Source organism: Rhinatrema bivittatum, chromosome 7 (genome assembly GCF_901001135.1).
Source record: "Rhinatrema bivittatum chromosome 7, aRhiBiv1.1, whole genome shotgun sequence".
Taxonomy (NCBI): Eukaryota; Metazoa; Chordata; class Amphibia; order Gymnophiona; family Rhinatrematidae; genus Rhinatrema; species Rhinatrema bivittatum.
In genome coordinates, this window is record NC_042621.1 from 107,437,679 (window position 1) to 107,465,118 (window position 27,440).

At 43.9% G+C, this 27,440-nt stretch overlaps 1 protein-coding gene and 1 long non-coding RNA gene across 3 annotated transcripts in view; one reads left to right on the forward strand and one right to left on the reverse strand.

Annotated features, from left to right (window-relative positions):
* RFWD3 (ring finger and WD repeat domain 3) overlaps positions 1-27,440 on the reverse strand; it is a 173,294-nt gene that overhangs the window by 121,148 nt on the left and 24,706 nt on the right. For both annotated transcript variants that reach the window (XM_029608897.1, XM_029608898.1), the window contains 2 exons: positions 23,880-24,103; positions 21,672-21,766 (listed from right to left, as the gene is read on the reverse strand). In XM_029608897.1, coding sequence (XP_029464757.1) covers positions 21,672-21,766; positions 23,880-24,103 — 319 coding nt within the window. The remainder of the gene's footprint in view (positions 1-21,671; positions 21,767-23,879; positions 24,104-27,440) is intronic.
* The window catches only part of LOC115095353, a 69,230-nt gene continuing 43,451 nt past the window's right edge, over positions 1,662-27,440 (forward strand). The window contains exons 1-2 of the long non-coding RNA XR_003857748.1: positions 1,662-1,888; positions 19,793-19,880. This is a non-coding gene — a long non-coding RNA (uncharacterized LOC115095353). The remainder of the gene's footprint in view (positions 1,889-19,792; positions 19,881-27,440) is intronic.

Consider the following 27,440-nt stretch of genomic DNA (forward strand, 5'->3'; position numbering starts at 1 on the left):
TTGTCTGGTGTCAGGTAGCCCTGATTGGTTGGGCCTGAGCCAAAGTGGGTGGGGCCAAGGTCCACCCATGGCCACACCACTGCTGGCACTTACTGACACTCTGCCAATGTTTAAAAAATTAATTCTCCCAGAAAAGGCCTTGCAGCAGTCCCCTTTTATGACAGACAGAATGGAAACCAAACATTTGTTCAACAGAAAGCAATTACTGAGAGGGGGTGTGGCCACCGTGCGAGATGGCTGCCTGAAGGAAAGCTCTGCTCCCCACAGAGCCTAAAAGCTTTGAAACCACCAGCAAACCCCACGAAATTGCATTTCACTGCCGCTGCGACCTGAGGGATACAATGGCATTCCCACCCAAAAAGAAAAATACAGATCTCAAGCAATTTTCGTATCATAGGAGCACGGAGGAAATACCAGGGCCTGGAGACCCGGGGAGCGGAGAACATGGCATCCTGCATGACTGCAGAGCCCTGTGAAACAGCGGTGAATGACATCCCCTCCCGCGATGAGTTCAGGGAATGGTTCTGTAAAATTCGAAAAGATGTGAAAAACTTTAAAAGTTTTGAATTAGGACGCCGTGTAGATGAAAGTGAAGTCCATCAGGACGCTCAGAGTACAAAACCCGAGCAGCAAGACATACATATTGCTGAGTTACAGCAGCAGAATGCTGCCTTAAATATTAAAAATGGAGGATTTGGAAAATAGAGGGCGGCATTGCAATCTGAGAATCCACGGAGTGCCAGAATCAGAGATACACAGGAGGTGGTGCAAAATATCTGACTTTTTACTGACGCATGATACTAACAGCGCCCAAGCTCAGGGCCCCGATAGAGATCGCTCTGGAAAGAGCGCACCGCACACTGGGGCCCAGGATATAGGTGATAGACCGTGTGATATTTAAGCCTGCTTCTACAGATTCCCTGTAAAAGAGTAATTGCTGGCAATTGCCAGAAAGCAGCAAACTTGGCTTTGGAACAATCATATCTCTATTTTTTCAGATTTATCCCCTATCACCATAAAAAAAAAAAAGAGCGCAGAATTTAAAGAAGCCACCGCGGTCATGATGAATGAGGGGATTCGGTACCAGTGGTTGTTCCCCTTCGGCCTTGCAATGACCATGCAGGGCACTACCTACACGGTACATAAGGCTGAGGAGGCCAAACACCAGCTGGCAGAGGCTGGCTGTATGTCACAGAAGAGCAGACAGCAGAGGCGAGCACCAACTTCAGGCAGGCCGGACACGCCACGCTGGCAGCGTGTCGGAAAGAACAACAAATGACTCAGGAGACTCTCACGCCGCTAAGGACAGCGGGAAAGGATGATGAAATCTCCCGGTTCTTCTGTGGTAATCCAGGATCACAGCCTTATCGCGAGGAGCGACTGTTAATTTACAAGAGGAATTAGTGATTCGCAGGTTACGTGAGTGCGTTCGCACAGAGTTCACATTTTAATTGTATGTTTACAAGGGATGTATTGTATTGAATATGCTGCTTTTTATTTATAATGGTTATGAGAATGGCTCGGGGGAGGGAGAACTGTTTCAATGTTCCCATAGTTACCTCCTCTTGTTGTGTGGGCAGCGTTGCTATGGCAACATAACAGGCACAATGGGGGTCAGGGTTCTAGAACTGAGACAGCTTAGTACTGAGATAAGGCTGCCACTGAGTACTTAGTACTCAGTGGCAGCCTGCACGGCCAAGGACCTCCTGTTACTTTAGCTTTTCTTCCTCTCATCTCACCAAGGATTGCCAATGATTGAGCAACTTTCCATATTATCTCTGAATGTTAAGGGGCTGAATACCCCCAGAAAGCGTCAGTTTCTGCGAGATGAGGCAGCCCACTCAGGGGCAGCAATAATCCTGCTGCAAGAAACTCACTAACGAAAGAGGTATGAATCCTTAATGCAGTGGTCCCTTTATCCTACTCAATTCCTAGCGGCCGCTACTAAACAGACCAAATATGCCGGTGCTGCCATTCTGTTACCTAGGGATTTTCAAGGGGCTGTACTTGATCATTCTTCAGATCCGCAAGGCAGATATGTGATGGTAAAATTTGAATTAGACACTGTCATATATACCCTGGTAAATATTTATGCTCCGGTGCAAAGACAAGCCCAATTTTATTCTGCGTTGAGTCAATATTTGATACAGGCAGTGGAGGGTCACTTGATATTGGCTGGAGATTTTAATTTAACTTTAGACCCACAGGTTGACAACTCCCAGAAAGGTGGTTCGGGAATGGGTATAGCTAGGGTACGACTACAACGCTTAATGAGAAAATGGAATCTGGTAAATATTTGGAGGTTAAGTTCCCTCATAGCCGGAACTATACTTTCTTCTCTAATCCTCACTCCTCAAATTCGAGACTTGATTTTTTTCTCAGATAAATTATTGCTCACCCGGGATATTGTGGCAGATATCGGACAAATAACCTGGTCCGATCACATGCCAGTAGAACTCATGTTGAAGGAGCCGGCTAGACGGGAGGAAGGGCGATTCTGGACCCTTAACTCCCTATTGGGGGATGAACAGTATTGTGTGCAATTAGAGGGGGAAATTAAAGAGTACATTGATCATAATACCAAAGAGCATGTTAACTCCACAATACTCTGGGAAGGTCTAAAAGCAGTGATTAGAGGCCGCTTAATTGCTCGCACAGCCTTTCTTAAAAAAGAAATAAAGCAAAAAAAGCAGTTGCGAAAGGAGATACAGGAGTTAGAACGCATACATAAGGTAACGTTGGCAAAGGCCTGTTATGTCAAACTTCGGAGAGCTCAGGATGCGCTGCAAGCCTTAAAATTGGAGAAAATAGCATTTCAGCTACAGCAAATGCGACAAACAAGATTTGAATGGGGAAATAAAGCAAATCGTTTATTAGCTTGTCGACTGAAAAAACGGGTGGCCCAATGCCAAATAGTAAAAATTAAATCAGAATATGGCAGCATGCTGACACAACCTAAGGAATTACAGCAAAGATTTATGGATTTCTATAGATCCCTCTATACGGCGGACTCTCAGATCCAATCAGCTCACATCAAGCAGTATCTTAATGATATAGACATCCCTCAAATATCAGATTGAGAGGCAATTCTTTGACAAAGACATTGCTGAAATAGAAATCCAGCAAGTGATAAAGGAGTTAAAAATCCATAAGGCGCCGGGCTTAGACGGCTATACGGCCTTATTTTATAAAAAATTTTCAACCCAAGTTACCCCCTTACTACAGGAGTGGTTCAATTCCTTTAAGGCCGGTAATCCCTTACCACAAGTGCCAATGTAGCAGGGATCTCCATTTTGGTTAAGCCTGGATGGGACCCCTCCCTGTGCGGGTCTTACAGGCCAATTTCTTTGATCAATGTCGATCTAAAGATCTTTGCCAAGATTTTAGCGAACAGATTGAAGCGTGTCATGACTAAATTGGTACATAAAGATCAGGCGGGCTTCATCCCGGGTCGCATCACGGCTGATAATGTGAGAAAAGTTGTGGATCTTGTCTGGTTGGTTAAGGAGAAAGGGACACCCACAGTGTTACTTTCCACTGACGCAGAAAAGGCCTTTGATATGGTCCATTGGCATTACCTATTCAGCTTATTGCGTAAAATGAATTTGACAATCTTTTCTGGCCTGGTTATTAAATTTATACTCTAACCCTCAGGCACGTGTCAAGGTTAATGGAATTTATTCGGAACCCTTGACTATTCAGCGAGGCACCTGACAGGGGTATCCGCTTTCACCGCTTCTATTCGCCTTATTCCTGGAACCCCTGGCTCATAGCATACGAACTTCGGGAGCTAGTCATGGGGTCCAGACTAGTTGTGCAGAATATAAAATTATGTTTGCCGATGATGTATTGTTTACCTTAACACAACCAGAAACTTCATTACCAGAGACTATAGCTTTACTGCAGGAGTTTAGTAGGGTTTCGGGGTTTTGGTTAAATCTAGAAAAATCTGAGGTATTAAACCTGACACTAGGGGAGGAGAAGCAGGCTAGATTATGATCACAGCTTCCTTTTAAATGGGCTAAACAAAGTATAAAATATCTAGGCATCAGGATTAGCAAGAATTATGAAGATTTGGTTGAGTTGAATTATAAACTGCTTTGGCAAATCTTATCAAAAGAACTGGAAAAATGGGCCCCATACTCACTCTCCTGGTTTGGTCGGATGGCAGCAGTGAAAATGAATACACTCCCTAGATTTTTATATTTCTTTCAAGCCCTTCCGATCTCTATACCTAATGCTATGTTGAAACGTTGGCAGTAGCGTATCTTTTCTTACATTTGGAAACGGAAGCCACCCAGGATCAGGTGAGATGTGTCACGATCAGGTCCCTCCGCTCAGCGTGCTGTGGGGCTTTGCTGGGCTTCAGGCCTCTGGCTTCGCTCCTATGACACGTCTTGTCCCCTTGCACAGCTCAAGCATAGCGCTGCTATGGACTCCTCACAGCCTCTAGTCAGAGTGCCAGGCCCAGTCCTGGCACTCCCAAGCAGTACACAGAAAAAGGATCTTAATCAATAAGGAGTTTAATGTGGTGCTGTAGCTCAGCGGCTGCAGCCTTATATTAATGCGGGGTTGTCCTTACAAGCCCCAGGGTACACAGCATTTAAAACACAATTCCCTTCCCGCCTGTCTCATACATCCATACAGCAATACAGGATTTACCATCCCCCAACCTCCTGGTTATTCCACCTCCATAGAGGAACAGCTGGAGCTTTCCTCTCCCCAGCTTACCTCCATCTCCTCCTCCAGAGACTCCGAGGAGCCGGGCTTTTGTGGCCAGGTCCACCACGGGGGCACGCCCTCTTCTTCAGCCTCCATAGAGCATGCTGAGTCATAGGGATCAGTCCCAATTTCCTCCACCTGTTCCTGCTCAGGCTCCAGCCAGGGGTCAGGTGTTGGTTCGGGGAACCTGGGAAGTGTAGTCTTTGCTACCTTCCTCAGCGCCCTCCGGTGGCTAAGTTTGGTACCACTAGCTTCTGCTCGGCTGTGTCTCAGCTGTTTCTGCCCCGGGCCAGGTCGTACTGCATCACAGATGTCATGTATCAATCCACTCTTAGGGGAGGGGCTGGGAGTCCCAAACCTTCAATGGGTAGTGACCCAGCTGAGGGCACTCATCAACTGGCATAGAGACAAAGAACTCCAACAGTGGGCAAAAACAGAGCAAGACAGGTGGGGACTGTGCCTTTGCAGACTAGGGTCTGGCAACCCAGGGACACCTGGCTCAGGACTGTTCATATGATTCCCACCACGCGATTAACCCTGGATATTTGGGAAAAATGGCGTGTATATTTTGTGGGAGCACGACATTACTTTTATAGTACGGCCAAAATTATAATACTAAATTCCCGGCTGGCAGAGAACTCGCAAACTTTCAACCTCTGTTCTGTAAGGGCAAAGTCCACCTGGCGCATATCTGGGGAATACAAAAGTTCTACACCTTACAGGAACTCATGGAGAAATATCAATTGGGCAGGGAGGCCTGTTTCCATTATATACAATTATATCACCTTGTGATAGCGGGAAAAATCGGGATAGAGCTAAAACAGGGCAAGACACAATTGGAACACTGGTGTAACAAGGCTGACCACCTGACAGGTGTTCTCTCTACTCTTTATGGGTTTCTTGGCCATGCAAAGAAGATACAGGCCCCATATGTAATGGCATGGGAAAGAGATTTGGGTAAACCACTCACTGCGGAACAATGGGATTTGATATTTTCTAATACTAAATGTAGTTTGCTCTCCGCCCTATTGTCGGAAAATAGTTACAAGATGCTCATGAGATGGTATCTCACGCCTGAAAGGCTCCATACGATATAGCCAACAATAGGTGACACCTGCTGGAAAAATTGCGAAGCGAAAGGCACATACTTCCATATGTGGTGGAATTGCCCTCATCTGAAGCGGTTCTGGAAAACCCTCCGTTTTTTTACAGCCATTAATCATCAACCCATACCTTATGCCCCTGAACATTTTTTGCAGAATATGCCACCAGATGTACCTACTACAAAGTGGTTGCTGGCTCACCAAATTATCCTAGCGGCAAGATGTGAGCTTGCTCTATACTGGAAACAGACTGCCCTCCCTACAATGGCATAATTGTTTAATGTATAAATTGACTGCGTTAAAAAAAAAAAAAAAAAATCACAGCCTACCCAGATTCTATAGGATTTGGAATCCCTAAATAACATGGCAGAAAGAGCAAGCAACTGATTAATAAAGATGCACCAGGGATAACTGTTGATGGTGCATGACCTATGTCTGTTTATTTGAAACTGTGTAAAATTATAAGTACTCTATCTTTAATTACATGACTATAGTGTTCTCAGTTGGGGGGGGGAGGGGAGTAAGTTCTGTATATTGACAAAACATAACAAATTTTCTCAATGCAATGTATTTTTTCCATCGATAAGCAGGGCATTTAGCCATGCATAGTGGGTGGCATCGTCCATGATGTCACGGAGGCGGAGCTTTCTCTCTAAGCTCGAAGAGCTTTGAACTGAGCATGAGCACAACTTCCTGCGCTCCTCGAGCCTGCCCCAGTTTTTGTTTTCCACAACACTGCATGGACGTGTGGTCTCTCTCATTGCCTCAGAAAACAAAGGCTTCAAAAAAAAAAAAAAAAAAACCAACAAAAAACAAAAAACAAACCAAACACATGCCGAAAAGCCCGGGTTTTAAATACTGCTCATGCAGAAAAATCATGTCTGTGACAGACTGCCATAACTACTGTTATTTATGCCTCGGTCCCAACCATAATCAACCCGCATGCAGAGACTGTGGATGGATGTCCCCGAGGGCTAGAAGGCAGAGGGAAGAAAAAATGGAGAAGCTGAGGCAATCTTATGCACCCTCTCAACGAATGGAAGATCGACAAAGTCCTCTCTGGGTAAGCCAAAACCCCAGTCTGAGACATAGACGCATGCATTCGGCTTCAGAGAGCCGTGCACTGCAGACTGCGTCGAATCATGGTTGTATGAGGTCTGTAATTAGCAGAAACACCTATACTTCCCTAGTGTACTCGCCAAAAAGTTATAAAATGTGCTTAGCCTACCAGAAAAAACAATTCAAGTTTATTTTTCATTCATTCATTTATTTAAAAGCTGACATCTTTGGTTTGCAAACAGCATCGGGGGATGAAATGGAAGTGGTTATTGTTCAGAAGGAGAATCCCATTCCATAAGAACATCTGGAATCTGGCTTTCTGGTGTCCTTTCTCGCCTTGGGGGAGTCTGTAGCTCACTAGGACCTGCTTCTGGCTCACTTGGTCTCAACCTTTTCACAACTAAAAACTGGTCTAAGGTTGTCTGTTTCTGTCTTTTCTTCAACACTGTTCTGTAGTATGACATGACATTATCATTAAGCAAGTGAATGCAATGATTGGCTTTTCCTCTGACTGGGTGGGTCTTCTCTACAAATGTTTGTAGCTCTGTCCATTTTTTCAGGATTTCCTTAATTCCAGAAGAGGAAATTTGCAGCAGTGATTGTTGATCCTCCTCTTCATCAAGCTCCTCGGCTGCCATTCTCTGTTGCTCAGCCAGAAGTTGCTGAAGTTCCTCTGTAGACAATTCCTTGTGAGTGTTCTTCCACCAGTTTCTCAACATCAGCACTGTCTACCTGCAAGCCTATGCACTCTGCTATAGTGACGATGTCATTAACCACAGGGTCAGTTGCAGGGTCCGGCTCCTCTTCTTCTACAATTTTAGGCCACACTTTCTTCCAGGCCGATCTCAATGGCCTTTGAGAGACATTGGTCCAGTTTCTCTATTACCCCACACATGAAAGGATGCTGTAATGTTCTTTCCAGAATTCTTTAAGGGTTAAATCCGTATCTGAAACCATCTGGAAGCACTTCTGGAACAGTTCCTTAGTGTATAGCTTCTTAAAGTTAGCTATGACCTGCTGGTCCATAGGCTGCAGTAGAGGAGTTGTGTTAGGTGGAAGGAATTCTACTGTGAGCCATGGGAATTCTTCAGCCAACTCGACTTCCAAGTCTCGTGGGTGAGCAAGAGCATTGTCCATGATGAGGAGAGCCTTGAGTGCTAATCCTTTGTCCTCAAGATATTTCTGTACAGTAGGACAGAAAACCTCCCTGATCCACTCAAGAAAAAGGACTCTTGTTACCCAGGCTTTTCTGTTAGATCTCCACATGACACCTAACCTATTCTTCAATGACATTCTGTTTTCTGAACACTCTTGGGGTCTCAGAGTGATAAACTAAGAGAGGCTTTATCTTGAGGTCACCACTCGCATTGGCACATAGCAATAAGGTTAGCCTATCCTTCAATGGCTTGTGACCTGGCATTTTTTTCTCTTCCTGGGTAATGTACGTTCTCTTGGGCATTTTCTTCCAGAAAAGTCCAGTTTCACCAACAGTTGAAAACTTGCTGACAGGAAAAAGCCATTGCTCTGTGTCCTTGTTTCGAAGTGGGGTAATGTAATTTTCAGCAGCCTTTCTATCAGAACTGGCAGCTTCACCATATCTAGCTATGCTATGAACACCAGTTCTTGCTTTAAAATTGTGAAACCACCCCTTACTGGCACAAAATATTTCACCATTTTCACTTGCGGATGGCTTATCTTTTATGATACCTGCATTTATAGCCCTAGCTTTTTCACAAATTAAACACTCAGATAGGCAATCACCTGCCATCTGCCTTTCATTTATCCACACTAGCAATAGGCTTTCTACCTCTTCTATCACTGTTGATTGTGACTTACAAATTTGAGTGACACCTCTAGCCACACTAACTTCCTTGTACAAATCTTTTCTTTGCAAGATTGTTGAAATGGTGGATTTTGACATGCTGTATATGACAGCGAGATCGGTCACTCGAACGCCACTCTCAAATTTCTGCACAAATTTTTTCTTCTCGATTGTGATTGCTTTCTTTATCTTTGGGGCCATTTTGAACACTTCTTTGATAAAAGTGCAGTTCTGCAGGAGAAAAAAAAAATAAACCTAACAGAAAAACCACCAACCACAGACACACTTCTTCCTACCGACCGCTTCTGAGCACAGCTCTTGCCCTCCAGAAACTATTTTCCCCCTCCAAATCGCTTCTGAGCACATTACTGTACCTTGCCAGCTGAGTGATATCCCTCGATGCTGTTTGCTGAAATTGCGTGCCGGGTCTGCCCATGTGCGCCTGGGTCCAATTAGTAGAAGCAGCATCAGTAGCCAGCCAATCCCTGTAGAAGTCCCGCCCTCCAAGACCAAAAAAATGTGATACACAACCAATCCGTGGGGGGGGAAAAAAAAAAAAAACCCGCACGCGGCACACACGTTGCTGTGGTCGTAACTCAAAATTTGGTTGTATCTCGGAACCTAAAATTATGGTCGTAACTCAAATTTTGTTCGTAAGTCAAACCCGGAGATGTTGGTCGTAACCCGAGCCGTTCGTAAGTCAAGGGCCCACTGTATAAGAGTGGTTACTACTACCGCAGGCCATTCCGGTACTATCAACCCTATCAATCAACTTACAAACCACAGCCTTTCCAACAACAGTGGTCTCAATCTCAGATGCAGGGACAAATACCACGCCAAAGAGCCCAGAGGCCACAAAAACCTCAGACTACTCAACAATAACCTAAACAATCTTTTTAAGTTCACCTGCCACAACAACAGTTTCTCTAGGAGGAAGCCTGTCTCTGTTCCATTCCCAATGGTCCCATATCACTACGGACCGATGGGTCTTGAGCATTGTAGCACAAGGATATCGTCTACGTTTCAACTCAATTCCAATGCTCCCTCACATCATTCGTCCCAAGACTCCTTTGGTTCAAGTTCCATCGCTCCTGAAGGAAATTTCACTCCTCCTTCAGCAGAAGGCTATCCGGCTGGTACCTTCCAATCCAACACAGATTTAGAAATTATTTTAGTACAGAGACCCTTTTAAACTTCACTACAAGATATCATCCTAAGAGGAACAGATAACAGCCAATCTTACTGGACATCTCCAGCAGCCTTGATACAGTTAACCATAATATCCTCTTTGATAGACTAAACGAAATAGGCATTAAAGACTTAGCGCTCAAATGGTTTAGCTCTTACCTAACAAATAGAACCTTCAAAGTAAAATTTCTTGATAAAGAGCCACATCCTATCGATCTCAGCTTCGGAGTGCCCCAAGTTCCTCTCTATCCTTTACACTATTTAATATCTATATGCTCCCTTTATGCAAAATTCTATCAGGCCTCGGTCTAACACATTTTATCTATGCCGATGATGTTCAAATTTTAATGCTGATGCCAAAAGTCCATTGACGCAAACTCTAAAGCTCTGGGACATATACCAATCCACCATTGAAAAAGGTATTAACCCAAATGAATCTTTCCCTAAATACTAAAAAACCCTGAAATCCTATACATCTCCCCTAAATCAAGCAAGACAAAAGAGCTTGAAATTCAAGAAGCAGCCAAAAACGACCCCATCTCCCTAAAAGTACGAGATCTAGGGATTCTTATAGATTGCGAATTCTCCATGAATTCCTGCGGTAAAAAAAAAATCATAAGCGATGGTTACTTCAAATTAAACATACTCAAAAGATTAAAACCCCTCCTATTCCCTAAAGACTTTAGAACTGTCTTACAGGCACTTGTCTTATCAAGATTAGACTACTGTAACTCACTAATCTTAGGCCTTTCTGCAAATATAACAAGACCATTGCAACTTCTGCAGAACTCGGCAGCTAGACTCTTGACAGGTACTAGAAGATTCTGAACGTATCACCCCTATATTAAAAAGAACTTCATTGGCTGCCGATCAAATACAGGGCCCAGCATAAATCTTATCACCAATACACAAAACCCTCTACAATGAAAAAACTGAATGGCTAACCTCCTCACTTCACTTCCACCACCCACTCAAGAACCACCAGAATCAACCGGAACAGGGATGCTACCAATTCCTTCCCCCAAATTGCCCACCTAAATAATGTAAGAGAAAGATCTCTCTCTATTGCTGGACCCCTTCTATGGAACTCCATCCCGCAGGAATTACGACTAGAAGCTGACATCAAATTATTTAAAAAGGGGATATTAAAACTTGGCTTTTTAAAAAAGCCTACCAAGAGCTGTTAGCATAATTATCTTACAACTTCTGATTTAATACCAAGGTAATGTATATTTTATTATACTATCTCTACCCTAACTATACTACCTAAGTGTTTAGATTTTGATTTAGCATACTATTTAATTTGCTATGTTAATAATATTATGAAATAATGTATTTACTTTTCTTCTTTGGAATGCAAATATTTTTAAATGATTGCCAACTACTGTAAACCAATTTGATATGCTCACATGAAAAGCTGTATATAAAAATTATTAAATAAATAAATAAATACTTCCTCATTCCTAAGAAATCAGGAGGTCTTCACCTTATTTTGGATCTTCGGGAACTCAACAAATACCTTGCCAAAGAAAAATTCAAGATGACCTCTCTCAAAACGGTTCTCCCCTTTCTTCAGACTAACGACTGGATGTGCTCACTCGATCTAAAAAGATGCTTACACTCACATCCTGATTCACAACCGTTGCTGGCGATACCTCTGTTTTCAGGTTGCAAATTAATACTATCAATACAAAGTGCTTCCCTTTGGTGTCTCTTCAGTGCCAAGAGATTTCACAAAATGCCTTGCTGTTATGGCACACTCACGCAAACAAGGCATAAACATTTTTCCTTGCTTAGACGACTAATCGTATCTCACGACCCCCAGTTGCTTCAGAATCACATAGAAGATACACTCCGCTGTCTCCAAAACCTGGGTTGGATAATAAACTACAAAAAGTCTCAACTCCATCCAACCCAAAACATTCAATTCATAGGGGCCATTATCCGAACCCCGCTTTCCAGAGCTTTTCTACCTCCAGAAAGAATCCAAATCTTACGCTCCCTAGCTCTAACTTTGTTACATCGGGAAAAAGTTCCAGCTCGTCACGTTATGGTGCTATTAGGTCACATGGCTGCAGCAATACATGCAGTCCAAAATACAACTCCATATCAGATGCCTCCAATGGGGACTAAAATCCCAATGGAACCAACTCACTCAACCAATGTCTCACACAGTACATGTTACAAACTCCATGAAGAGAATGGTGGCTTCAGCCGTCTATCTTGGAGGAAGGGAGCCCATTCCAACACCTCCCTCATCAACTAATTCTCAACACAAGGGGGTGGGGAGCACATCTCCTCCACCTGCAAACTCAAGGACTTTGGTCCATGGACGAACAAAACTTTCAAATAAATTTGTTGGAGCTCAGAGTAATAAAAAATTCTCTACTGGCTTTCCAGACATGGATTCGGGGAAAATCTCCGATTCATACAGACAATCAGGTAGTGATGTTTTATATAAACAAACAAGGAGGATCCGGTTCCTAGATCCTTTGCAAGGAAGTGATTCAGATATGGGAATGGGTGGAACACAACAATATCTTCCTTTGAGCATCCTACCTACCAGGCCTAGCGAATACCAAAGCAGACAAACTCAGCAGAGTTTTCCACCCTCACGAGTGGTCGCTCAAGCAATCCGAAGCAAACAAAATCTTTGCGTTCTGGGGAACTCCAGACATAGACCTCTTTGCAACAGAAGAGAACCGGAAAGTAGAAAAATGTTGTTCTCTACTTCCCAGCAAGTGCAGGATTTCGCAGAATGCGTTCCTGATTCCTTAGAACAAGGGTCTGCTAAACGCCTTCCCTCCAACTCTGCTAATCTTGCGCACGATCAAAAAATGTATAGTGGACACGGCGGACTTGATCCTCATAGCACCTGCGTGGTCAAGACAACCATGGTATGCCTATCTTCTCCATCTTTCCGTTCATCCTCCAATTCTCCTGCCAAAGGACCCAACTCTCCTTTTGCAAGACAAGAGAGCCTTAATCCACTCAATGCAAGCCTCCCTCGACTTAACAGCATGGAGGTTGAACGGCACATACTGAGTTCCTTAGATATCTCATCCAACATTACAGATGTTCTCATTGCAGCAAGAAAACCCTCCAGACGTAACTATGCCTTCAAATGGAAACGATGCTCTACATGGTGCACACGCTACAAACTTGACCCTTTTTCTTGTCCAGAGTAAATACTAACTTATTTACATTCTTTATCCCTTTCTGGTCTGGCAGTTGCATCTATTAGGGTTCATCTTAGCACTATTGCAGCTTATGTCTTGGAACAGGACTGTTCCATCTCCTCCCATCCTTTGATTTCAAAATTTATGAAGGGTTTACTATGTTTACACCCACCTCTTAGGAAACCAATAGTGCGCCATGGGTTATCAATTTAGTCCTGGATGCATTAATGAATCCACCCTTCGAACCCATATCAACTTCTTCCCTTAAATGTCTAACCTGGAAGGTACTTTTCCTCGTAGCTATCACTTCTGCGAGGAGGGTAAGTGAACTCCAAGCACTTGTAATCACTTTCCCATGTCTCCAATTTCATCACGATAAAGTAGTTTTACGAACTCATTCTTCATTTCTACCAAAGGTAGTTTCTGCTTTTCACTTGAATGAAATGATATCCTTACCGGTCTTTTGCTCAAAGCCACACACTGATGATCAACAAAAACTCCTTCATACTCTAGGCTGTAAATGAGCCTTAGCTTATTACAAAAGCACCACTGAAGCAATCAGACACTCATCATAATTGTTTGTTTCCTTCAACCCAAATAATCCTGGTCAACCAGTTACGAAACAGACTCTAACTGGGTAACAGCTTGTATCCAATACTGCTATTCTACAAAGGACACGCCTCTGGTTGGTCCAGTTAAGGCCCATCAAATAAGGGCAACTGCAGCTTCCATTGTACATATCCAGGGAGTACCGATTCAGGACATCTGCAAAGCAGCGACCTGGTCTTCCATTCACACTTTTACTTCTCACTACTGTCTCGACCAGCAATCAGCAGCAGATTCCTCACTGGGTTCTGCGATTCTACAACCTTTTTCTAACTCCTAATAGCTGTCCACGTTTCTACCGGTTGCCAAAAAAAAAAAAAAATTTAATAAACTGTTTCTTTAATGTTACTGTTTTTTCTGTGATTTCACATCTCCAACCTATACGCTTGGGACTCCCACTATGTATGGCTAAATGCCCTGCTTATCGATGGAAAAACGCAAGTTTGCTTACTGTAAACTGTGTTTTCCATAGATAGGGAATTTAGCCATGCATTCCCTCCCACCTCCCTGGACAGCCATTCTTCTTACAACATTTACAGCAGCATTAGCTTGGAAAACCAACTGAGGCAGGCTCGAGGAGCACGGGAAGTCATGCTCATGCGCACTTCAAGCTTAGAGAGAAAGCTCCGCCTCCGTGACATCATGGCGACGCCACCCTACTATGCATGGCTAAATTCCCTGGCTATCTACGGAAAACACTGTTTACGGTAAGCAAACTTGCTTTTCTTACGATGACAAAAAAAATTATAATTAAAGAAAAAAAGAAAGCAATTACTACAAGAATGGAGAAATTACTTTCCTGATAATTTCATTTTCCTTAGTGTAGACAGATTGACTCAGGACCAGTGGGTTTATGCTCTCCTGCCAGCAGATGGAAACTGAGCAAGCTGACGTCACAGTATATTATATACACACACATACATATATATACTTAGCAGTACATTACATAGTAACAGCAATTATACTTTTATATTAAATCTAACTGGGATAGATTATATATATATATATATGGTATATAAGGTACTATGTATTACTATGTATTACTATGTATTACTTATGTTGATGTCAACCATTGGAAAACTTTGTAAGGGATATTATGTAATTTTGCACTTGGAAGATATAAAAGTTATTTAAAGGCTAATTTTGCACAAAGTATGAGTATGCATGTTGAAAAGGGTGGTATGGATGAGTATGTATGAGTGTTGATTTTAATAGAATGTTGCGGAAGTATGTAAAATTTAAGCTATTTTATGTGAGTGTTTGTAACTTTTGCCGACACCTGTTGTATGTTCTTTCATAAGGATTTAATAAAAAGAGGTAATTATTGAACAATTAATGTGCTTTTACCCCGTTCCGATAGGAGCATTAGTTTGTGTGTATATATATATATAATCCTGCAGTGACCCCATCCTACCAGTATTCTCTTCAAAAGCAACTGTGGACAGACTAGCAAAAAACTTGATTAAAAACAAGTAATCAGAAATGTACTTAACCAACCATAAACACTGAACTCACATAAGATTCTAGGTATCCCAGCTAGGGAGTGGATGAAAACTTATCAGTAATCCCTTGGGACCCAGAGCCCCACAGGAGGACTATTGACACACTCATGCGGCAGCCGAGGGCGGGAAGCAGAGTCCATCTGTCTACTCTAAGGAAAATGAAATTATCAGGTAAGTAATTTCTCCATTTCCTAGCGTACAGATAGATGGACTCCAAACCAGTGGGATGTAACAAAGCTACTCCCCAACAGGGTAGGAGGCTGCCCACGGTCCAGTCAACACCGCACATGCAAAGGCTGCATCCTCCCGGGCCTGCACATCCAGATAATAAAACTGGGAAAAAAGTGTGTAAGGAAGACCACATCACAGCTTGGCAGATATCGACAGGAGACATCCACCCATGACACTGTCTGAGCCCTAGTGGAATGAGCAACAGCTTTTCGGCATCCACATATGTGGCTGCGACTTCCTTAATCCAACGAGCTATGGCAGACCGCGAAGCCAGAGCACCGTGCTTACTCCTGCCATAGAGAACAAACAGGCGATCAGTCTTTTGAAAAGGTTCAGAAACCTCCAATAACCGCACGACAAGTCTCTTGACATCCAAGGAGCGCAAGAGGAGATACATCTCTGCATCCCTGATCTTATCCAGGGATTAAAAGGAGACGGACGGATTCAAATGATAGTCTGAGACTACCTTGGGCAAAAAGGATGGAACAGTACGCAGCTGTAAGGCCCCCGGAGTCACCCAAAGGAACAACTCCCAGCAAGAGAAGGCCTGCAACTCAAATCAGAATCGCTGAACAAACAGCCACCAGGAACACAGTTAAGGTCAACAACTGCAAGGAAAAGCAGTTGGAACATAGGCTCGCCAAAAATGCAGCACCAAGTTAAGACTCCACAATGGAACCGGTAACCTCAACGGAGGCTTAAGATGCTACACATCAGGATGAGACAAGAAAACACCATTAAACTGGCCTCTGAAACAGGCAAGAGCTGCAACCAGCACCTTCAAGGACTTAGGGCCAATCCTGCAAAAAAATCCAGAATGAGTGGGATCTTAACTGAACGAGGAAGCACACTGCACTCCTCACACCAGGCCTCAAAAAACTCTTCAAACCCACACAAAAGCCAAGGAAGCAAAGAACTTGTGAGCGAGGAGTAAGGTGGCAATCACCACAGAGGAATAACAATGCTTTAACAGGCAAGCCCTCTCAAAGGCCAAATTGTAAGACAGAACCAAGTCAGATCCTTGTGAAGAACCGGTGCCTGCTGTAATAGATACATGTGCAGCAGAAGACGAAGGGGGGTCTCTACCAGAGGTCTTCGCAAATCTGCATACCACATATGCCTGGGCCAGTCCAGTGCCACCAGGAGTACTATCCCCCATGTGGCCTTCGATCTTGCGAATTATCCCACCCAGCCAAGGGTCTTGGAGGTAAGGCATAAAGTAAATCTGTTTTCTGCCAGACCTATACAAGAGCGTCTATTCCCAGGGACCACAGATCTCTCCTGTGACTGTAGAATCCAGGAACCTTCGCATTGCGAGTAGTCACCAGCAGGTCTAGGAATAGAAGGCCCCAGCGATCCATAATCAGCTGAAATGCCTCGGCTGACAACACCCACTCTCCTAGGTCCAGACTCTCCCTGCTGAGAAAGTCTGCTCTTACATTGTCTTGTCCTGCACTATGAAAGGCCAAGATCATCTCAGATGATGACATCAGCCCATTCCATAAGCTGGTCTATTTCCTGTGACACTTGCTGGCTCTTGGTTCCTCCCTGGCAATTGATAAAAGGTTACCATAATCACATTGTCTGACATCACGCAAACTGCATGATCCCACAGCCCATGGCTGAACTGTGAGCATGCCAGCCGTACCGCCCAAGCTCCCAGGCGATTGATGTTCTAACAGGACTCTTTGGCATTCCAACACCTTTGGGCTGTTAACTCCAGACAGTGAGCCCCCCCCAACCATGGAAGATTTGCATCTGTCGTGAATAGCAACCAGGGAGAAGAGAATAAGGGAATTCCCTTTCTCAGATCATCCTCCTGCAGCCACCACTGGAAAGGGGAGCAGATTTCCATCAGAAAATGGAGCCGAACCACATAGTCCTGAGACTGCAGGTTCCAGCTAGACATGAGAGAGTGCTTAAAGGATGCATATGTGCCCTTGCCCATGGCACCACTTCCAGGGTAGCTGCCATCAAGCTAAGCACCTGTAGGTAGAACCAAACAGTCGGGCGTATGGTGTTCAGCAACTGATGCACTTGAGACATCAATTTCCGGATCCAAACTTCCGGAATGAAAACTCTGTTCTGCTTTGTGTTGAATCGGACCCCCACATACTCCAATGACTGGGATGGCTGAAGATTGCTCTTGGTCAGGTTCACCATCCAACCGAGCTCCTGCAATAAGGAGATCACCTGGTGTGTCTTGGCTCTAATCAGCCAGTCATCCAAATAAGAATGCACCAAGACCCCTTCTTTTTGCAAGGCCGCTGCTACTACCACCATAACTTTGGAAAATGTTCTGGGAGCGGTGGTTATACCAAAGGGTAGTGCCAGAAACTGATAATTGTGCCACAACACTGCAAAATGTAGAAAGCTGTGTTCCAAACGGATAGGAATATCAAGGTAAATCTGACAGATCCAAGGAAGTCAGAAATTCCGACTGCAGCGCCATTATCACAGAGCATGAGGTTTCCATGTGAAAATGAATCACCTTCAAATGACGGTTGACCCTCTTGAGATCCAGGATAGGACAAAAGGAGCCCTCCTTCTTGGGCACAACAAAATTAATGGAATATCGCCCCACACTTTCTTGAGATGTGGGCACCAGAACCACAGCCCTCAGCCTGAGGAGCCTTTGAAGCATGAACTTCACTGGCTGCTTCTTCTGCGGGGAATGGCAAGGGGACACCATGAATGCGTCCCAAGGAATACTGTGAAATTCCAGTGCATATCCTTCTCGTATCACCTCCAGGACTCACTGGTCCGACGTGATCTCAACCCACCTCCGATAGGAGAGAGAACGAGCGTGAGACATTCCCCTCTCTTGTTCCAGAAGGTGGGTCGGCAAACCTTCACTGGGAAGCTCGGGAAGGTCCACCACCTAAGTCTGCTCCTGTCTTGGGCAACCGGGGGCAAAAGGACAGAGACCTATCGAAAGGCCGACCCTCTGTAGGGACGAAACCACCTGGAACCCCAGAGATGATCCCTCATACCTATAACTGCTTCTTATCCTCCGGCAACCGAGGAACAGGAGACTTGCCCCCACTTAACTGGCCAGTTTCTCCAACTTGCTCCCAAACAAGAGCGAGCCTTTAAAGGGCATCTTGGTAAGAATAGTTTTGGAGGCTGGGTCAGCTGATCGATTTCGCAACCAGACTTGACGCCTGGCTGCTACCACCGAAGCCACTCCTCTGGCCGATGTACGGACCAAATCTCAGCCTGTATCTGCTAAAAAGGCAGCAGCAAACTCTCCTAGGGCGCAACAGGAAGCAATCTGTAAAGTAATTGCCACCACCTCAAAGGCTTGCTTAATAGCAGCCTCTATCCTATCATGTACATCCTTCAAGGCCACTCCTCCTCTACAGGGATAGTCATTCACTTAAGAGAGGGCATATACCAGTGCATCCACTTTGGGAAAATGCAAACACACTGTCACAGCATGATCCAGGGGGTACAGGCCTTCCAATGTCAGATCCACTTTAAAATTTGTCTCTGGGGCTTCCCATTCCAGATCAATCAATTCCTGAATGGCTTCCATCACAGGGAAAAAAACCCAAGAGGCTTTACGCAAGGAAAACAAAATGGATTTCTCCTCAGCTCCGACATGCCATCCAAACCAGGGATACGCAGCTGTTTCGAGGTCTGGGAAATTAGTCGGTATGGCACGCCGTGCACGGAGACTGGAGGAAGTCCTGAAACCCCTCTGTCTTCAATTCAAAGGTAAAACTTTTTTTTTTTTTTAAACTTTACCTGAGCTCAGCAATTACCGGCTGAGAACAGACACGGTCTCCGGCTGCAGGGGCAGAGGGCATCTGCTGTAACTGCCGCACTCAGCCTCCTGCACCTGCTGCCACTCAGTTGAACTTGCAGCTAAGTCCACACCAGGAACCCCAGCTACAGGACCAAGGCACACCTCTGAGGGACCACGGAAATCACCTCAGGAATTCTCAACTGGGGGAGGGACCTTTAAGTATCACTGCAGGAAAGCAGGGCTTTCTTTTCCTTTAGATCTTCAAATTTCTCCTTCCAAAAATCTTGAAGCAATCCCCATAGGGAGATCCATGTCCACCATCTGCTGAAGACAGAGAATACTGGCAGGCTGGGTTCACTGCAGGGTTATATATACTGTGACGTCAGCTTGCTCCGTCTTCATCTGCTGTCAGGAGAGCATAAAACCTCTGGTCCTGAATCCATCTGTCTACATGCTAGGAAAGCAGGGTTTGGAAAACTTCCAAGACTTATTCACCAGGGATGAAATGTACCTGCCATGTACTCCCACCACCATACCCCCTGGCTCAATATTTTTTTTAAAAGGACAGATGGCAGGAGTACATGTTAAGTGTAGTTCTACAATGGCTCTCTCTAATTTTTGTATGGTAGGCAAGGAAGCTGGATAAGATCTGCGATCATAGGCCACTCAAGCATTTTAGAGACTGAGGCAAGAGTTCCATCTGTCTTTATCAGATAGGTATGGATATTTTCACATCAGATATTTTATAAAGCAAATACAGTCTGGGCCTCACTTAATAAAGAATGTATGCTATTGGAAAAACCATCTAAAAAGGTACTTAGACAAGAAGCATTGAAGCAGATAAATTGAGCTCCTAAATTTAGGTGCTTATTTTCAGCTGAATTTAGGAGCCTAAGGTTCCAGCTGAAAATTCACTTAAATACATTTATAAATGATCTGGAAAGGAATATGATGAGTGATGTAATCAAATTTGCAAATGATACAAAATTATTCAGAGTAGCTAAATCACAAGTGGATTGTGATAAATTGCAGGACCACCTTGCGAGACTGGAAGACTGGACATCCAATTGCAAATGAAATTTAATGTGGACAAGTGCAAGGTGATGCATATAGGGAAAAATAACCCATGCTATGTTAGGTTCCATATTAGGAGCTACCACCCAGGATAAAGATCTAGGCGTCATAGTGGATAACACATTGAAATCATTGGTTCAGTGTGCTCTGGCAGTCAAAAAAACAAACAGAATGTTAGGAATTAAGAAGGGAATGGTGAATAAAATTACTCCTGGGAGAATTCTGCACACAAATACTTAAAATTATACATCCTCACACAGCTACCTATGTCTCTCTCATATGCACTCTTTCACACAGGCTGTCTCACACATACACAATCCCTTTACACAGGCTAGCACCCTCACATACACACGATCCCTTTTTCATACACATGAGCTCCCAATCTCTCTCACACATACACACTCCTTCACAATTTCGTCAGTATAGGCTCCTTCTCTGGCACCCACACTCAAGCATCCCCACCCCACTCTCTTACCCTCCTTCTCATCCCCCTGCTCTCTCTCACCCCCTCCCCTCTCACAAGCACACATTCACGCTCACCGGGGCCTTCATCTTTGCCGCAAACAGCGCGCCAGGGTCTTCATTTTCGCGTGCTCCGCTCGTGGCATGCCGGGGTCTCCTCTACCATTTTCTGCACAGAAAATTGCAATTCTGCGCTCCACAGTAGCACAGAATTCCTCCAGGATTATAAAATGGAAAATGTCATAATGCCTCTGTAATCGCTCCATGGTGAGACTGCACCTCGACTACTGTACAATTCTGTTCGCTGCATCTCAAAAAAAGAAATAGTTGTGGAGAAGGTATAGAGAAGGGCGGACAAAATGATAAAGGGAATGGAACAGCTCCCCTATGAGGAAAGGCTAAAGAGATTAGGGCTGTCCAGCTTGGAGAAGAGACAGCTGAGAGGGGATATGATAGCGGTGTTTAAAATCATGAGAGGTCTAGAAAGGGTAAATATGAATCTGTTATTTACTCTTTCAGATAATAGAAGGCCTAGGGGCACGCCATGAAGTTAGCATGTAGCACATTTAAAACTATTTGGAGAAAATTCTCACACACTCAATGCACAATTAAACTCTGGAATTTGTTGCCAGAGGATGTGGTTAGTGCAGTTGGGTTCAAAAAAGGTTTGGATAAGTTCTTGGAGGAGAAGTCCATTAACTGCTATTAATCAAGTTGACTTAAAGAATAGCCACTGCTAATACTGGCATCAGTAGCATGGGATCTACTTATTGTTTGGGTACTTGCCAGGTATTTGTAGCAGGGTGCTGGGCTTGATGGACCCTTGGTCTGACCCAGTATGGCATGTTCTTATGTTCATGTAACCTCCCAAAGAAATGCAATGTAATCCACACCAATGCTTATCATACTGATATAAACATAAGGCCCTTAAAATGGGGGGGGGGGGGCTAATTCCAAGTGAATTTCTATTACCTGTTTAATCTGGGTCCCTGGTTCTGGCTCCTTGTGCTCTTGACCCGCAGAGTGCGCAGTCTCTCTAGAAGGATCCAGCTGAACCTCAACATAAGCTGCAAGAGGGGCAAAAAATATATAAAAGAATGGACAAGCACACTAAAGAACTTAGATAGGGCAATGGGATTGAATTTATTGGCTCCTGAAGATTAGTAATTGCAAGTGGAGTAGCCTCGCGCAGGGGTGGCCAACTCTGGTCCTCGATAGCCACAAAGACCAGGATTTCAGGATATCCGCAATGAATATGCACGAGTTGCATGAGGTAGTGCATGCAAACCTATCTCATGCATATCATGAAAACCTGGCCTGTTTGTGGCTTTCAAGGACCGGAGTTAGCCACCCTGGCCTAGTGGTTAGAGCAGCAAGCTAAGAATCAGGGAACCAAGGGTTAAAATCCCATCAACACTCCTTGTGACCTTGGGCAAGTTGCTTCACTCTCTATTGACTCAGGTACAAATGTAGGGCCTGATTCATCAAGGTATTTTCCCATAGACACAGAATGGAAGAAAAGCCTTAGTAAATCAGATCCTTAGATTGTAAGCCCTCTGGGCATAGGGAAATACCTCCCATACCTGAATGTATCTCGCCTTGGAGCTACCAATAAAAAGGCAGGAGTTAATCTAAATAAAATCAAATACAGAATTCCTCAATGCTGTTTCATTTGCAAACAGAAAATTGTTCCAAGTAATAGGGGCAGCCAGGTTCTGTAGAGCCCTGTCAGCATAAAATCTGATTAAGTTGCAACAAGACAGACCGTTATTTTTTAGACACTTAAACAGTTGGGATTCTAAGACAAGGCAGTCTCTAGATTAAGTTATGTTTAGTTTAAATTGGTTAGGTTAAATGATGGCATGTTAAATTTATAGGATTTGCCTGTTGGGTTGGCTTCAGGAACCCTTTCTATTTGGATCTCCTCAATTATTGAGACATGTTTGTATTATTGCCATTATTTTGGAATATTGTTTGATAAAATATGTTCATTGATGTTATTTTGTTTTCCTTTTTCAAGTATATGCTTGCTGTATAAATTATTAATTTATTCACTCCTTCACTGCCGATTGGTCCTCTACTGTCAGTTGTCTGTGAAAAGACCAATCCTCTTTGAGAAAGCTGTCCTTTCAGAATTCTGAAAGGGGGTGGTCCTTTCACTGACTGACAGTGGAAGGACCAATCTGCTGCCAGTAGAGGGAGCAGCTCTGCCGGAGAAGGTAAATTCTTTTACAGCTGGGGTTGCCCGAGGTTGGGGGGTATTTGAAGGGCTCAGGATGTGTAGATGAGCAAGAAGAGGATGTTTGGGAGGGGGGGGGGGGATTTCTGTTCCAGCCTAGCCTCTACCAGGTGAAGGGAGTTGGGGAGGGCGAGGGAATTTGGTTCTGGCATGGTTTTTTTTGTTTTGTTTCGTTTTAAAAGGTGGGTGAGGGGATAATCAGCCTGCTTGGGAAGGAGAACTTCTCCAGTCAGCCATCAAGCCAAAACAGGGAGGGAGGGGGGGAGAGAGATGTGAAATCAAGGTCAGGGAGCTTGTTTTTATTCTTTTGGGCAGGTTTACATAACAAAAAAAAAAGGCAAAGCTTTTAGCCCGCTTTTTTTCACTATGGTCTAGAGATGAATATCATTTTTATATATTGTATCTGTTTGTGCTTCGTTTTTCCTGCGTTTCTGGGTTTGTTTTTTTTGTATTTTACTAATTTCGTGTTAATGCACACTAACAGAACTTACTGCGCACTAAGTCCCGAAATTCAAATTCTTCACGAATTTTGGCAAATTATTGTTAGTTTTGGGGGCGCTCCCGAAACAGGACGAATTAGACAATTTCGTTGAAATTATCTAATATGTCTAAAACGAATGCACATCTCTAAGTTGTCCCCATGGGAAGCTTCCTGCTTCCCATGGGGACAACTTATTTTAAAATGTACCGTACATTAAATAAAACCTATGTTAAAATCTAACTCCGATTTTAGTATGGATTTTATTACATTTGCCTCTCAGTGTGGTATAAAAGCTAGCCTGGCTCAGAATTCTTTGCAGCAATTATCCTAAATAAATATTCCCTGGTCTTCAAAAAAAAACAAAACAAAACAGTATTCATCTGCCCCCTCTTTAGGAAGAATCAACATACAGGACAGTGACATCACCCACCACATTTCCAAGTTCCCTTCTGACACAAACCTCCTTCGCTGGGTATATTGGCTCTCTCTTGCTCAGGATCTTCCACCTCTGTGGTGCTGCCGTCGCCATGTTCTTCCTCAGACTCACTCAGCTCAAGGGTCTCATCTGAGAGGTTTCCCTCATTGCTCTCTGGGGGTGTCCCAGACTCTGCTGATACTACCACTGCTGGTGCTGCTTCTGCCCGATTCCTGTTCGCAGGGAAGTAAGTATCCAGTACATGAGGCCTTGCAAGGGGCAAAGGGGTGAGGTGGGAGGAAGAAAAAAAAAATATATATATATATATATATCTGTACAAATGGTGCACTATCAATACATAGAGAAGAGAAAAATACAATCCATCATACACAGTTAATATATTCTCAAGTATTCATAAGACAAAATTCAGATAAAGAAATGGTGTTTTACAAAGTAGGTGATATATTGATAAAATCAATGTTAAGAAGGGTTTCTGAGACTCATGTTCCATTTTCTGGAGAAGAACGACGAGATTAAAATCCTACATCTGGAGGTGGAGCTCTACAGAGCTTGATGCCGGATAAATGCGAGAGGGATCTGCTCTAAGGAACAAGCCAAAAATCTAGTAAAGATGGCAAGCACCGTTACTGATAAAATGGCCAACATAGAAGCAACTTTGATAGTGTCCTATGGAGTCAGAGGACAACACACCACCTATCAGCACCTCAGAAAACAGCTGTTGGCAAAGAAATTAAAACATCCAATATTATGAAGGAGCTGAAATCCCTAAAAAGGTACTGAAAGAAAGAAAATCAAAGCACAACCGAAAACAAAAATTCAAAACAGAGGTAGCTTCTCTATTTCAAAAGAGTGAATGAATTGAAGAACTTTGTTAGAAGATACTGTGAGATTGTTATAGCACAAGTGAAAGTCATTACTGAACTGAAAAGGGACTTCAAAAGAAAATTTTGGGGCTTGCAGGGGGAATGAAAAGTAAGGATCTAGGGAAGTTTTTGGAGACACTTCTACTGGAAATTCAGTTTATTTATAAAGGACTTAGATCAAAAGAGTACATAGAATGCCTTCCCATAACACCCACCTCAGTCAGTATTCATCATGGATTTAGCCACAATGCCTATTCCAGTTTCATTATGCACCATTGGTCCATCTTTTCCTAGGTCTGCCAGGATCTCTTTTCCTGAAGATAGATACTGAAGATTTATTTATTTTTTTGTGGGGAATCTTCCATGTTCCGTTCTTTCTACGTTTTTGTTTCCATATAATGTTTGAATTTCTCATTCACAAAATATTTAATTAATTATTTTCTTATATCTTCATTCCTCACCTTACCTTGTCTATTACATCCATTTCTGTTACTTAAAAATATTGGCAGAATTCGTTACACAAAGGAAAATTAGTTCGTACCTGTTAATTTTCATTCCTGTAGTACCAAGGATCAGTCCAGACTGCTGTGTTATGCCTCCCTTCCAGCAGATGGAGTCAGAGAAAAGCACCCACCATATAACCTGGTGTGCCACCTGCGATCCCTCAGTATAATCAATATCAAAGCAGAATGAATAACTGTTATTGTAACTATTTTATTGTATTTTAATTCAACAACCAAATGACTAGACCAAGTCAAACTTAAAAGGTCTTGAGGTAAACTTATAGAAACTTCGTAAACAACAGCGACCGTGTCGCGTAGATGCATAGCCTGTGAAGTAATCTGCCAAGAGAAATACAAAACTGCTGTACGGACTCTCCTGCCAATGGGCTGGCGTCTGGACTGATCCTTGGTACTACAGGAACGAAAATTAACAGGTAAGAACTAATTTTCCTTTCCCTGTATGTATCAAGGATCAGTCCAGACTGCTGGGATGTACCCAAGCTGCCCTAAAAGGTGTGGGGCGTGGAGAGTCCAGCGTGAACCACACTGCTACCGAAGGAATCCACCTTCGGGTCCCGAACATCGTTCGGTGATGTCTAGCAAACGTGTGCAATGATTTCCAAGTGGCCGCCCGGCAAATCTCTTGGGGTGAAACACATTGGCTTTCTGCCCATGACGCTGCCTGTGACCTAAGAGAATGCGCCTTAAGGCCCTCTCTTACTGGGCGCCCGTGACTTATATAAACAGAGGCAATAGCGTCTTTCAACCAGCGGGAAATAGTAGTCTTAGAAGCTTTGGACCCTTTCTTAGGGCTGCTCCACAACACAAAAAGATGATCCGACAATCTGAAAGGATTGGTAACCTCTAGGTACTGTAAAAGGACATCCAACCTCCTCAAATCCCTATTTTCAACAGAGAATGCTGGCAACTTGATAGACTGGTTTACATGAAATGCCGAGACCACCTTCAGAAGGAATGAGGGCACTGTCCGAATAGAAATCCCTGAATCAGAAATACGCAGAAAAGGCTCGGAGCTCAAACTCGTCTAGCCGAACAGATAGCCACGAGAAACACAGTCTTAAGTGTTAAATCCTTCAATGTGGCCTGCTTCAAAAGGAGAGCTGCAAAGGCTACGGAGAACCAAATTTAAACTTCATGAAGGACAGATCACGCGAACTGGAGGCTTCGAGTGCTTAGCCCCTTTCAAGAACCATGCCACATCTGGGTGAGCAGCGATGGAAGTACCATTAACCTTACCATGAAAACAGCCCAAGGCTGCTACCTGCACTCTGAGTGAATTATACGCCAAGCCCTTCCATAAGCCGTCCTGCAAGAAGGCAAGAATATGGCCAATAGTGGCATGCCGCGGGGGCAGAGTCAACCCACGGCACCAAGAATCAAAAACCTTCCATACTCGGATGTATGTGACAGATGTAGAAGTTTTTCTTGCCCGTAGAAGGGTGGTAATAACCGCCTCCGAGTAACCCTTCTTCCTTAATTGCCTCTGTTCATAAGCCAAGCTGCTAGACAGAAGCGGTCTGCCTGATCGAAAAATACAGGACCCTGATGGAGTACATTTGTCAGGTGACCGAGACGCAAAGGACTATCTACCCCGCTAGATTGATGAGATCCACGAACCACGTTTTTTTGGGGGGGGGGGGGGGGGGGGGGGTTTGGTTTTTTTTTATTGTGTGTCAGCCTCGGTGGACAGCCAGGCCATAATTGGAAGGTTCAACAAGTATTAGATCTGTCCAAGGAGGGGGAGAGTGACAGGCCCACTGGTAAGTTTTCCCCCTCCGCTCACCGGGTCAGTAATCCAATTGTTCTGGGAAAATAGTTGCAGGGCAATGCCCTGCCTTGCCTGCCAGAAGATAGCTGCTGTTGCCAACTGAAAAAATGCCCCCCCCCCTTTTTTTTTTTTTAAATAAAATTTGATTTAGTCAAAGGTTGTATGAGAAATTGAATCAAACCTGACTGGAATAATCCCGGTAAATTTAGTCAGGACCAGGACCGCAGGTTAGGTCTCTCAATCTGCTGGAGTCAGAGAAATACTGAGGGATTGCAGGTGGCACACCAGGTTATATGGTGGGTGCTTTTCAGCTTTTCTCTGACTCCATCTGCTGGAAGGAAGGCATAACCCAGCAGTCTGGACTGATCCTGGTACGTACAGGGAACCCATGTTTCACATCCATAGAAGGGTGTTGGTGCTGCTATAACTA